Consider the following 14,227-nt stretch of genomic DNA (forward strand, 5'->3'; position numbering starts at 1 on the left):
CTGTGTCCCAACCCCACACGGACAGGGCACTGTGCTCGGATGCCTGCCAGCCCCTCACACCCAGAACCAAACTCCTCCTGCTTGCTGTGTCTTCACTTGTATTCTACTGGAAGCCAAAGGGTTCTACTGGTTTCCTTTGTTCTCTTTAAGCGTTTCTGCTGATGAGGTACTTAATTTCTCCCACCTCCCTGCCTAATCATCTGGGTATCAGGGGGGTTCCCATTTGGTGCCTTCTGCTGTCCCTCCATCTCCGCCGTGGCCCCAGCTCTGCCCTTTCTTGTCTCTGCAGTCACAACCCACTCCGAACGGAATCCCTGGTCTCCAGACCCGCCCTGTACACGAGCACCAAGCTCATCATCCCGAAAATGCCACCTCCGTGGCTACTCTCCTACCGCAAAACCTTTGATCCCACTTGAGTTCACCCTCCTCAGCATGCTGAACTCCCCCCATCCATTCCCTCTCCCCTGTGATGGCGCAGGACTCCAGCCGGCCCACAGCACCCTGCATTGCACAAGATGCGATGCATCCTCCGCCCCCCACCAGAAACGCCTGCACCCCCAACCGAGGTGACCTTCGCTGCTACCTGGAAATCCTCCCACTGAATCTCGGCCTTCCATAGGCCTTCCCCGACCGCCCCAAGGACAAACACCCCCAGAGACTCAGGCGCCTCCACACACTCAGTATAGTGCCCTGGGGGGGCCAACGGCACATGCTACCTGATGCCTCGGGTGCGTTCATAAATGTCTCTTTCCCAGCCAGAGAACTCAGGGTGGTAAGGCCAGCTCATCCCAGAAGGAGCTGAAACTAATACTTTTGGATGAGTATTGGATAAACAGCTATTTTCCTATCCTTTTACTAAGTATCCACCTTCTCTTTTCAATTCCTTCTGTTCTTGTTGCACTTTTATGCCACCAAAAATCTTGGAGCAGTGTAACAGGAAGATGAAATTTAGTGGGTAAGAAGCTAGGGCAGGAAGGACATGGGAAGTCAGGCATCAAGGAACAGGCAGTGTCACCTAGTAGTTGAGGGCTCAAGCTCTGGTCCTTGGTTTTGAATCCTGACTCCATTACTTCCTAGCTGTGTGACCTAGAAGTCACTTGACCTTTCTGTGCCTTAATTGCCCCACCTGTAGAACAGGGCTAATAGAAGCACCTAACTCCTGTCGCTTTGGTGAGGAATAAATGGGTTGATGCATGTAAAAAAAAAAAAAAAGAAAACTACATCAAGCACATAGCGTTATTATTACCGTTGCTTCTACTGGCGGTACAATTACTGCTCGATCTGGGATCCCCAAGATGTGCTGAGGATTTTCCCCACCCTCTCTTCCTAACTCCTGCTTTCCTCCTCTGTTCACAGGATGACACTCCTGTCCAGGACACTAAAATGTGAAGAGCTCCTTGTGCCTAGTGATGCAGCTGCTGGAGACCTCTCTTTAGAAGCAGCAGCAAGAGTAGTAGCAGCAAATGAAGCCAAAGCAGAATTTCGTGGAGGGTCGGAGGCAGCCTGAAGACAGAGCGTGTTATTCCCAGGTCTCCACGCTGAACGTCCCCTTGCAGACAGATCCGGCAGAGGGCAGCAGCCTTTTGTCAGCCTGAGTTTGTGTCACTTCCTGGACTTGGTTAAAAGCAGACAAACAAAAATTATTTAAAACAATTTACTGTGGTGACAACTCCCAGGAATACTGGTCAGCTGCGGGGCCTGAATCCTATCCACACCCACCTGTCCCTGCAGCTGACGTCGGAACTGGATTCTGATTTAGCTAATCAGATTTTGTTTGTGTAAAGTGATAGCCTTTTTACTGTTCTGACAAGTTGTTACGATTCTCAGATGTAAGTAAGAACAAATTTCAGACCGGCTAGGGACAAAAGAAAATAGTGTCGCCGGAAATATAAATCCGATAAGTTACAGAAGACCTTACATTGTATCAAGACCCGGAGACAACGTCTCAGCTTCATCCAAATTTGAACTGGCCAGCCAGTTTTTAATCCTTGGACTGGAAAGAGATACTTACTGCAACATTAAAAAAATAGGTATCTGTTCCATCCAGAGGGAGCTTTTACTTTTGGGTAGTTTTCTAGTTGTTGGTACACTGGGAGGTGACAGGCTTGGCGGTCCCTCTTCTGCCGAGGGTGGGGGGGTGGGGAGGAGGTGGAGGCAGGGAGCAAACCTCATGGAGAAGCAGATGTCCAGAGGTTTCACGGCTCCGGGTGCTGCATGTGCTGTGTGCAGAGCAAGGAGACCTTAACGATGCCCGCCCTCTGGGCCTGGAGGGATGAGATTTGCACTTCCGGGAGGAGATCTTGAGCATGGAGTAGATCTTTCCTGGGAGGTGCTTTGAGCATCATATTTTGAAAGGTACAAAACTAGAACATCCTTCCTAGATTCCCTGGGAAGCTGCTCTGGAATCAAAGCCCAGGCTCTCTTTCCAGACTCAGGAGGAGGGTTGGGTCTTCAGTCTGTTCTCACTGGGTAGCTTTCGCTTTAATGTTCTTTGTGGAAAGTGCAGGGGCTTTGCAAGGAACAGGGGCCTGACTACCCGTTCCTTGACTAATACCCTCCTCCCCTCTTGATGCACTCGTGCCCAAAGAGGTCAATCCACATAAATGTTTAATCTTTAGGGTTGGTTCTTACTCAGATGCGAGTATTTCAGTGTCTCGTTGTGCTGATGAGGTAGGTGGGCAGTTGTTTTTCTGGAGGCCTGTTAGACCACCTCCTACCCTGACTCAGAAAATAGTCCTCCAGACAAAGGGCCTTATGTCACTGCTGGTACCTCTATGTCTTCATCCTGTTACAGTTTTCCTAATGCCAGAATAGTGTTAATACTTGGGATATATATTTTTTCAAAACTATTTTTAAATACATGCATCTTCTAAAACTTGTAACATAGTCAAGCCCAATATTAGAAGATTTATGTTTTTGCAGAATTTTGGAGAGATGTGTGTTTCAGTTAATTTGAGGTCTATATAATGTATATCTGTCCATCCAATCATCTATCTATCTATCATCAACAGAGACGTATACACCCCCCCCCCCCGCAAACTATTATATATGTCTTTGGGTTATTTCTACACGCACGCATATTCAGACCAGAGTTTAGTGAATGTGTGCATGATTATGAGCATGTGTGACATAAAGGGGACATCTGCCACTTTCCTTGACTTGAAAAAGGACTGGAACAGAAAGCATGGGATGTAGATGTGAAGATGAAACTATTTTTTGTCTGGAGCGGCTACACCTTACAGCAGCAGGTGAGTAAGGAGCAATACAAAATGACAGGAATGTGACACTGAAGGAGCAGGTGTGATGGGGTCAGAATACCTTTCTGTCTGCCTGGGTCCCTATTAGTCACATTCCTGAATCTCTTTTGTGAGAAAACAGAGACCCTATTCCCAGAGGTTGTCATTAGTTATGGGGGCTCTCAGCAGGGAGTTCACAAAGTGCAGGAACCTCAGAACCTCGGGTCCTGCCACAGGCTAGGCCAGCTGGTTATCACTCTCCTTTCCCGAAACAACTCTGATTATGTGTTGCATTTGCAGATCTGGGATCTCAAAGTTGAGGATCAAAGGAATCTATGGCTGTCTTAGGGTAGCTCCAGGTCCTTACCGGGCCAGGAAGATTGTGTTTCCTTCGGGCTTCCCTAATAGGCTTGAAAGAAAACACTGGTTCTTCACAGCTACAAGGCTAAAGAAAGGGGGCAGAGTCCCTCCTCCTGTACCTTTGTCATCCAGCTTGAATTTTAAACTGTATCTTTCCTTTCTCCAGAAATGGAGCAAGGAAAAAACCCCGGATGCTTTGAAAGGATATGCCAGTGTTTAATAGGGGGCTGTGACACTATTTCAGTTGCATGTGGAACCAGATAACCAGATGACCACAAGAAGCCCCGGGGTCTGAGCCCTCCACTCTCCTCACTGAGGTCACCCTGAACCACGTTGGTTTGGGCCTGTGATCAGTAGACTAGACAATAAATATATGTCCAATAAAAGGAAGAAACTAGTGGACAGGCAATAGGCTCATCATCTTCTTTTGATTAAATACTTTAGGGAGTGTAATAGTTTGGTTGAATGAATGAGGACCTTCAGTTGCTAATGAAAGAAGCCCAACCAAAATTGGCTGATGAAAAACAAAACTCTATGAATCAACCTCTCTCTCCCTCTCTCCCCCTGCCTTTCTCTCTCTCTCTCCCTATATGCTGAGGAACATACAAATCCATGGATAGGCCTAAATACAACACTCAGTATCAGAAACCTCTCATTCTTGGTCTCTGCTTTCCTCTGTGTTGGCCATATTCCCAACCAGGCTCTTCACAGCCTGCAAACCAATTGGGAAAAGCAGATTCTTTTCCGATGGGGGGGGCGGGGGGGGGGGAGGAAATCCTGAAAAGGTTTTCTATAGGCCCCTGTGGATCACATGTTCCTAGCTGAACCAGTCTCTGTGACCAAGGAGGTGCAGAGTTCAGATTGGCCAGGCCTGGGTCACATGACACCACCACGCTGACCCCCTGCCAGGAGCTAAGGGTCAATCCTGTGCAGTCTTCAAGGACTATGAATGGGAACAACAGAGCTCAAATGGGGTGCTGTTACCAAAGGGAATTATGCTGGGTAGGCAAACACACACACACACACACACACACACGCCAGATGCGTCCAACAGGGAAATCCCAGATACACCAAACTACTATTCCATTGTTTACTAAAGAATTAAATTTGTTTTAATCAACTTGATGCTCTATGGACCAGGTAAAAATAGTATGAATAGAATGCTTCTATATGATGTGTGACCAGATGACTTTTGAAGATACCAAGACCACTGAGCAAAATGCAAGCGCTATTCAAATAAAATGGAATTTCTTTTCATAAGCCACCAGTGAAAATGAGTCTCATGATTTCATGGAATAATGTATTGCTTGTCCAGAGCTAACCTGGAGCTTCATGAGGGTAAAGACGATGTCTGTATTGTTCTTCATTGTGTATAGTGCCTCATGCATTATAGGTGCTCAATAAATATTTGTTAAGTAATGAATGATTGAACTGATTTCAGAGCTGGAGTAGGATTATTTTCAACATCTGTCACTACCCAACACCTCCCTTATCTGATACCAGATGCCTGAAATGTCATAATTAGCCCCTGATTCCACTGGCTTTGGTCTTATTCCCCAATCAAAATGCATGTCCCGAGAGAAGGAATAGTTTAAGTCTCCTTTGTCATCCCAGCTTGGGTTGAGTTGGGTGTTGAGATCCTCCCCAGATGGGGTTGAAAAAAAGAGCAAGGTATAGAGAAGTCTAGGGGCAGGAGACACACTTCTCTCACCTCCCAATATTGCTTGGGGTAACCCAGGTTCCCCCTCAGTCCAGTGAGGTCCCAACCCCAGTGATTATGGTTGCTGAGAAGACGTTTATTCCAGCTCTGCCCTCAAATCCCACAAATCTGTGGGAATTCCGGAGAGGCTCCACTGTGGTCAAATGGGGCAGGAAACCGTGGTTCTTTGAGACCCCTCGGAGGAGGAGACAACAAGTATGCTTCATGCTTCTCAGTGAAAAGGGAGCCACCAGGGCAAAACCATCCCCCTCAAAAACAGAAGCAAAAAGACTTCTTATTCCTTCTAATCCTGGCAAGTTGTGGGCTTCTCTGTGGGAGCTGCAACACCCTGGTCCTGGCATTGCCAGGGAGATGCCAGGAGGGGCACATGATGCAGAAGGAAGGGGTCAAAATGAGCAAGAGTCCCCCTAGGTACTCCCGTAAGTAATGACTCTGGCCCTTCGTGGTATAGTTTTACATACAGATTTCAGGAAAGTACTTGAATTTAGGCAAACCTGTCACGTCAGTTATCACACTTCTCAACCGCCTCTTTTTTAAAAGAATGAGTGGACTGGATTGTACTGGAATGTACTGGAATTGTCTGGAATGTACCAGCATTCAGAACAAGACTCTAGGATGATTATATATGGCTGGTACTCAAAATAATAGGACTTCCAACACTGGTCACTCCTGTCGGACTATCTAAGGAAGCCGCAGGTGCGGCATGGTGCCGGGCACGTCCCCATCACAACTGCCCCTGGCCCCTCAGGGGTGACAGTCACTCACTGACCACCTCTGGAAGCAGCTGGCATGAAAAAGCAAAGGGCCTGCTTTGCATTGCCTCTGATTCTGTATCTCCTGTCTTCCACCAAGCACAAAGAAAGTTTTAAGCCCTCTGTGTCCTTTGTGATTTCAAGATACTCATTATCCTTATTTTTTTTCCTCATTATAAAAGCAGTACATCTTTATTTTAAACAACTTGTGGAGGAAAAGAAAAATAGGCAAAAAATTGTAATTCCTCTACTTAGAAATCACTGGTGTTAAGATTTTATGGATTTTTGGGGCGCCTGGGTGGCGCAGTCGGTTAAGCGTCCGACTTCAGCCAGGTCGCGATCTCGCGGTCCGTGAGTTCGAGCCCCGCGTCAGGCTCTGGGCTGATGGCTCGGAGCCTGTTTCCGATGCTGTGTCTCCCTCTCTCTCTGCCCCTCCCCCGTTCATGCTCTGTTTCTCTCTGCCCCAAAAATAAATTTAAAAACGTTGAAAAAAAAATAAAAAAAAAAGATTTTATGGATTTTTCTAGTTTTTAAATCTGTGTATATATATATATGTATATATACACATATATATACATATATATATACACACATATATATATTTGTTTTGTTTTAATTCTTGGTTGTAACAAAATTAAGATCTTACGGTATGTAATTGTCTATCTTTCTTCCTTGTCACACACTATCATGAACAATCACACTTTTTGCCCGTGGAAACCGTGCACTTCTGTCCTCTTCTCCCCAGCCAGTAACTTCCAGAGCAAGACCAAGTGTGTATGAAACAGAAGGAAAATAAGAGGCGATGGTGGAAATGGTGTTCTGGCAGAAGGCAGTTCTTGTCACAATCTAGACCTTGGACTTCTATCCCCTCTAGGACTTCGTGCACTCTCAAAGCTTAAATCAAGTGAAAACGTGGGAGTGAAAACGCTCAGGCCGAGGCAGCTCCAAAGATTCATTTCTGATGATCCAGGGACTGCAAAATCCAGAGGAAGGCATGAGATAAACCTCAGAAAAAGAGTCACCGAGGGGAAACCACATCGAAACCCAGAGATGTGTTTACTAAAAAGTAGCTGAAGCTACTATGGGATATGGGACTGGAGCCTGGAAAAAGACGCATGTGTGAGCAGATTCAAGTTTCTGTTTGGATCAGGACATGGCCTGCAGTGGTGAAGCAGATCTGCCAGTTGTGACAACTGCGGTGGCCTGAGAGGCCGTTGGTGCCTAACCTCACAGGCAGCAAACAAGGCTCGGCACCCAGTCGAGAGTCCAGTCCCGGGGGGCCGAGTGAGCAGGAAGGTCCCTCTGAATGGCGGAGCCGTATGATTAAATTGTATTCTCATTTCCAAAGAGTAACCGCATCATGGCAGAACCAATGCTGCACCGCTGAGGTCTAGATTGGGTCCGAATTCAGTGGCACACAACCGTTAATCATAAAATAGGAACCTAAGTGATGTTTAAAGCCGTTCACAGTTTCAAGGCTGACGTCGTCCCAGCGTTATTCTAATCATCTCTTAATGGACCTTCTCTAATCTCCCCATCTTCCTCTCGTGCATCTGACCCCAAGTCAAAGGCATCTTTCTTCCGTCGGACTTCTAACGTCACCGTCATTCTCAAAAAGCCTCGATGCCCCCAAATCCCTTAAGTAAAATTCAAACAGCAAAGCACGGGTTTCAAAGTTCTCCAAGAACCACCAGTCCCCTTCTTCCACGCCAGTTTCCACCTTACTTGCTAACCAGCCAAGCTAAGCTCATTGGCATGGAATTGCCTCAAGAGCCGGAGAAGTCGTCAAAGGACAAAAACGGTCACCTCCTTTGACCATGTCACTTCAGGAAATCACCTAGAAATCTGGACAAGGTCAGATGCGTCAGTCAAGTCGCACTGACATGGATGAAATGTTGGACACCACTTAGGGTCCCTTACAGAAGAAGGAGATCATGCTGCATTGTCTCGCTGGAGCCCTCTGAAGTCACGGCGGACAGCTTAAGGGATGAGAAAGCAAGCGAGGGAAATTCAACAATAACCTTGAGAGCGGACACCGGCAGAGGCAGGAGAGGCCTCCAGCCTTACCTCCCATGGCACCTGGCGAGGGGAAGGAATGAGCCCCAGGAGGGGGCTCCGGCTCAGGCAGGGCAGAGTGAGCCCAGCGAAGGCACCGTCTCAAGGAGAGGGCAAAGCGGATCGCTCAGGACTCTGCTGAGAGCTCCTCCCTCCCCGCGGTCACCCCTGAACCCACCGCACCCCGAACCTGTCCTCAAACTACGAAAGAGTTCGAAGCTCTGAAACCTCGGCTCAGGAGGAGGAGGATAACCTCAGACAAGGAGAGGGTGTCGTTAAAAGTCTGACCGGCCATCAGAGCAAATAGAGGGCTTGGCCGGGCTGCCCTCCTCCGCCACGTCCTCGGGCAGGGCTCTGGGATCACTACGGGGCCAGATTCGGTTATGAAAAAGGTTTTTTAGTTTTGCTCTCTGATTTGAGGGCTTTTCACTTGTGTCCCTCCGCCCCCGCCAAGGGCGTGAGCTCAGGTCCTGACCTTCAGTCACTGAGAGACACCCCAAGAGCCCGCTGGCCTCAGGAGGAAGGGAGAGGGGAAGAGCAGAGAAGCTGGGGGAAGCGGGGAGCTTCCAAAAGGTGAAGGGGCAAGAACACTGACCCCTCGGGAGAGCTGACAGCTACGGAGCAACGGCTGCCACGGACCCCGACTCAAAGGAAGCTTGGGGTCCTGAACCTGGCCCTCCTCAGCCCTGGGAAGAGGCGGGCGCCGGGGGCGGGGCGCCGGGGGCGGGGCGCCGGGGGCGGGGCGCCGGGGGCGGGGCGCCGGGGGCGGGGCGCCGGGGGCGGGGCGCCGGGGGCGGGGCGCCGGGGGCGGGGCGCCGGGGGCGGGGCGAGTCTAGGCCCCGCCCTCCCGCTGCAGGGGGCGCCCGGGCCGGAAGTCCTCCAGGCCCCTGCAGCCGTCTGGGCGCCTCTCGCCTCCGCCCCACCTGCCGCCCCTTCCGAAGCCTTTCTAGCCCACCGCCCCAAGCGAGCTACCTGGCGTGTGGGGCCTGCGTTCCCTTTGCAAAGGGAGACCCGTAGTGCCTACGGGCGGGACGTGGCGAACATCCTGCGAGCTCCGTAATCTGCAAGATCCCATAAGCAGTCCTGGGAAAGTTAGCTCTTAACCCTCCTCCGGGGTTTCTTCCGCGCCCGCTCCGCCTGCCTGCTTTCAGCAGCGGGCTGCCGTCCGAGGGCACGAACGGGAGGCTGAGCCAGGCGCGACGGTCCCCTCGCGCCCAGCGAGCACTGACGGCGGCGAGACGCTGCGCGGCCGGCACCCTGCGGGGCCCCGCACACTCCCAGCCGCGGCCTCCGCGCCCGCCGCTACCGCGGTGTGCAGCGTAGACCCGGGCGCTGGGTGGTCTGGCTGAGGCGAGAGGGGTTCCGAGGCCCACCGCTGCGGGTGCACGGTCCAGGCGGTGGGAGAAAGGTCGCAGGTCGGGTCGGCGGGAGAGGCGACGAGAGGCGGGGCGAGGCTGAAGGGAGGCGCCGGGAACCGCTCTGCCGAGAGTGGCTCGTTGGTCTAGGGGTATGATTCTCGCTTCGGGTGCGAGAGGTCCCGGGTTCAAATCCCGGACGAGCCCAGGCTTTTCTTTCTTTCCCTCCGCACTTTACACTTTCATTCTTTTTTTCTTACTCACAGTTATATGAAACAGAGTGCTCTGGTCCCTTGAGCTCGAATGTTGATTCCCCCAATTTTAAGAAGCAAGAAATCGAATGGGATCCATTCGTACCAAATGGCCACGGTGCGTCGGAGCAAGGGGGAGAACCGCTGCACCCTTACAGCACGCGCGCTGGGAAAGAGAGGCGCCTGGTGCAGAGTCCTGGTCCCCCCAACACCCCCGCCGCACGTGGGCAGGGCGCCGAGCACTGGTCGGTCCTCGAGAAGGGGCGCGCCGTCCGCCTGCCGACGCCCAGCAACCGGCCCGCGGCTGGACGGGCGCGGGGTGGGGCGTGGTTAAACCACACCTGCGGGCAACCGAGAACGGAACTCTGCGTCCCCTGCCCACGCGCGCGACTCGGGAACTGGCCGGGGTAGGGGCAGCGTTTCCAAAGTGTTAAAATGTCTTCAAACTTTCTACGCTTTCACGTTGTCTTTTCATGGTATCGGGTGTAATGTTAAAAAAAAAAAAAAAAAACACCTCGATTTCGTGTTTTGCACCAACATATACTTATTGCATGTATTGCTCTAAGATTCAGAAACTTTTTAATTCATCAAGGAAGTTTTTTTTAAAAAGGAGGGCTCGTCCGGGATTTGAACCCGGGACCTCTCGCACCCTAAGCGAGAATCATACCCCTAGACCAACGAGCCGATGTAGTCTCCCGCTGCCTGCTATACTAAAGGAAGGGAAAGATACTTTTTCAGGCGCCCCCAAGTGGTTATTTACATAGTGTGTCTCCAGCGTTCGTATGGTCTTGTGTTCTAGAGTTTTCTATTTTCCTTTTTAACTCTTTATCTTTGAGAATCCGACACAGAAGAAAACAAACGGTCTCATTACCAGCGTAATATTTACCTCTTATTTCGAAAACCGTAAGTCTGTTTATATTCATCGCTAATAGATCGCAGTGTGTCTGTTGCAATGTCCCTGTGGCAGGAAAATCCTAGACACTTTCCCTTACCGTGTTCTGGACCTTGCGCTTTCTAATAATAGTAAAATTGTCGGTTTCAGGACTACCTTTTATCCTAGGGTTCAAAATGCCACCTTTCCAAGCCTTGTGAATTCCCATTGTGTTTTTACTCAAACTATTCTCTTCGGCTGGAAAATCTCTTTCCTTTCGGATAAATCCCAAACTCTGACCTTCCCGGAGAGATCCTGTAACATATTAAAATCAACTGTATGTGGCATAGAACTGGGGTGCAGTCTTGTCTCCTCTAATCATGATTTATTGGAGGACAAGATGCCAACACCAACACTGAAATCTGTATAAACTGGCAACCAATTGTGTAATTCATTATAACTGGTGTCCGATCGTCCCAGTATCTTTTATGGCATGACTTGCTTACTATATTTTAAATTCTTAAATATTTAGTATTTAAACTTATGCCAACAAAGCTGGTGCTCAGTAATTGGCGAACTGGTTTCAAGTTCCTTAACAATACAGATCTTGGTAAACTGTCTCTCTAACAAATAACAAACCAGATCGGCAACAAGTGGAAGGGTGGCTCCCCTAAATAGACCTCTTCATTTGTTTTATTTCATATCAGTGCGTTCATTCATCTGATTGCTCGACAAACAGTACAATACTATGTACCAGACACTGAATGGTCAACTTTCTTCCTATGGTTTTTGATTTTATTAAAGCCTCAGGACAGGACCCATGGGCAGGAAGAGCCGCCAAGAAGTTTCTATTTCTCATGAGAATGAGGAGCTAAAAATTATGACTTGTGAGATAAACTACTGTCGCCACTTCAGATTTCTGAAAACCTCGGTTTCTACAGTTCCTAAGGTGTCTCTGTGCTCTCCTTTCCTGCTTGAATTTGCTATAGTTATTACTGTTTTCAGGGGGTTTTTTCTTACTCCTACTTCGCTCCAGGGATTGAAAAAGTTTGTCTATTACTCTTCAGGCTCCATCGGAGTATCTCACTTGCCTCTCACAACGATGCAGGAAGACCGACAGTAACAAAACTTCAGAACATCGATTGCCTAACCCACAGTGATAAATATCTGTATCCTGGTGAAGGAACACCTGTGACCTGTGACCCTCCGCAAGGGACATTCTTCCCTTGTAGGTTTCTGTGAAGCAGAAGTGGGGTCCAGGGAGGCAGAGGATCTTAAGGAGCATTTTCTCCCCATCACAGTGAATGAAAAAGCCTGGTGACATGTACTTCTACAGTCAACCTCTCTCTAAGGACCCCCATTATTCTTGTTACCCCAATTTGGTGCCCAGAAATATCATAGACACTAGAACTCTAATTTTCAGTATTTTCTAGCAAAAAATGCAACCCTTCTGAATTAAGCCATCCTGGCAATAGAAATGTCAATGAAATTGATTCAGCTTCAGGCAAATCTTTTTCATGGTGGCCTGGGATTCATCTTTGACTCTGATATCTATTTGTGAATAATCCGATTCTCAGTGTTCCAGAAACCTCTTGCTATCGCGACCCACAGATCACAGTGTTCCAATGCCTCTAGCAACATATCTTAAAAGACAAGGAGGGAAGGAACGCCAGTGAGAATACGGGAGGTGGGGGAAGATTCTGCCACAATCACAAATAGCTGTGTGAAATTTTGGTGTCTGTCACCCTCTTCCTAATTTCTCCCATTAATTCCAGCCCTAGAAAATTCTGTCTGTATATATTTGCCAGCACTAGATGCTCCTGAGTGCCCCTTATCTTTTTTTTTTAAGTTTATTTATTGAGAGGGGGAAAGAGAGACAGCGAGCGAGCAGGGCAGGGACAGAGAGAGAGGGAGAGAGAGAGAATCCCAAGCAGGCTCCACACCAGCAGCACTGACCCCGACGCAGGGCTCTAACTCATGAACGTGAGATCATGACTTGCACCAAAACCAAGAATCAGACACTTAACCGGCTGAGCCACCCAGGTGCCCCACAAGTGCATTTTTTGTGCACTGCATGGAAAAGGAAGTCTGTGAGCCGATGGGCCTGTGTAGATAACTGTTATCAGAAGGCCTCTGTGCATGACTTTTTCTTATTATTGATTTTGTGGGGAAAGTTCTCCCCCAAGGAGCCCCTTCTTTTCAGAGGCAGTCATCCAGAAAGGATCTTTCTGACTTGATTGGAAGTCCTCAGTGGATTCTGATCGTATTGCCTGGACTGCTTGAGCTGGTGAAGGGAAGTTTCTAGGAGGAGGAAAGCAGTATGGGAAGACAAGGAGGTTTGTTGAGTGAGGATCACGGGCTAACCAATAATGATTGGAATCCAAAGGTTTTGGGTTTGTTTTTCCATTTACTTTCTACGCAGGATCAGAAACCAGTGTAAGGGCTGTGGCTCAAACAACCTCGCATGATTGTTTTTTTCTTTGTAACTTCACTAGATCAATTTAATAAACATTCACCCATCTCTTCATCCGACAAATATAATGCAGACATAAATTGCATAGGGAGGGTTTGCGACTTGAATGGGTGGTAAGCATAGGCCTCTTTGAGAAGATAACATGGCAGCAAAGGCTAGAAGGTCAGGAAGGTGTATCTGGAAGGTCAGGTCCGTATCTGGAAGAACCAACTGGGTAGAGGGGGATAAGCCAGTGCCAACACCCTGAGACCTGAGTGTACCTGAAATGTTCCAGAAATAGCAATGGGGAGAGTGTGGCTATGAGGAGGGGAGCAAGAGTGAGAGTAATAGGAGACGAGTGTTGCTGTGTGCCAGGCTCTGTCTGAAGGCCCTGGGAAAACATGGAACCGTATGGCTAGTCCCTCGTGTCCCTAGAGGGGGACCATTTTATATGGGAGACAGACAGGTAAGTAGATAATAGCAAGCAAGCGCTGATATGATACTAGTAACATTTATTGAGAACGTACCGCCCAATACGTTACTCCCATGTGTGTTTGCAAAGACCCTGAGAGAGGAATCCTATTCTAAAACCTAAAGACGATGCGTTAGAAATCAGGAGTACAGAGCTGTACCGGATGGCAGTGGTCAAGTGCACACAGGGCGGCGCAGGTATTAGAGACTGCGGGAAACCTTTCTAGAGGAACTCACCCTCCACTTATATTCTGAAAGACGAGAAGATAAACTTTGACCGTCAAGGGACAGAGGGAGGCCTGAAGCCTGAGGAAGCAGCGAGAACAGAGCCCTGCTGGCCTGAAGAGGCAGGGCTGGAGCCGAAGGCAGGTTCGGATTGCACGACTGGAGTGTGGGCTGGAGCGCACAGGGCAGGGGCTCACAAACGCACTCTGCAGGGATGTGCATGCCGGCCAAGGTGTTTGGGCTTCATGCTTAGGGCAATAAGGAGCCGATGAAAGGCTCTAGAAAGGATGTGAATGGGAAATTCATTCTGTCCGCTTTCAGGTGGAGGCCAGCCCCCTGCGAAACAACTCATAGTCGAGGTTTTCTCGTTTGTTCTCTCTGGCCTGGTTTTCCTACCTGTGGGGGGTGCACACAGGCTTTGGGGGACCGGAGAGAATGCCAAGGCATGCGGGGAGAAGCTGGCTGGGGCTTGAAGCCAG

At 49.2% G+C, this 14,227-nt stretch overlaps 1 protein-coding gene and 2 non-coding genes across 7 annotated transcripts in view; 2 read left to right on the forward strand and 1 right to left on the reverse strand.

Annotated features, from left to right (window-relative positions):
• RCSD1 (RCSD domain containing 1) overlaps positions 1-5,031 on the forward strand; it is a 75,375-nt gene extending 70,344 nt beyond the window's left edge. For 4 of the 5 annotated variants that reach the window (XM_043568687.1, XM_043568685.1, XM_043568688.1 and 1 more), the window contains one exon: positions 1,357-5,031. In XM_043568687.1, coding sequence (XP_043424622.1) covers positions 1,357-1,389 — 33 coding nt within the window. In that variant the 3' untranslated portion in view covers positions 1,390-5,031. The remainder of the gene's footprint in view (positions 1-1,356) is intronic. The other variant, XR_006295424.1, reaches the window with a different exon arrangement.
• A 4,582-nt stretch (positions 5,032-9,613) lies between these two features.
• On the forward strand, positions 9,614-9,685 carry TRNAP-CGG. Its single transcript has one exon. It is a non-coding gene; the product is annotated as a tRNA-Pro (tRNA).
• A 656-nt stretch (positions 9,686-10,341) lies between these two features.
• On the reverse strand, positions 10,342-10,413 carry TRNAP-AGG. The gene has a single exon. It is a non-coding gene; the product is annotated as a tRNA-Pro (tRNA).
• Positions 10,414-14,227: the final 3,814 nt, after the last annotated feature.

The sequence above is a fragment of the Prionailurus bengalensis genome, chromosome E4, assembly GCF_016509475.1.
Source record: "Prionailurus bengalensis isolate Pbe53 chromosome E4, Fcat_Pben_1.1_paternal_pri, whole genome shotgun sequence".
Lineage (NCBI taxonomy): Eukaryota > Metazoa > Chordata > Mammalia > Carnivora > Felidae > Prionailurus > Prionailurus bengalensis.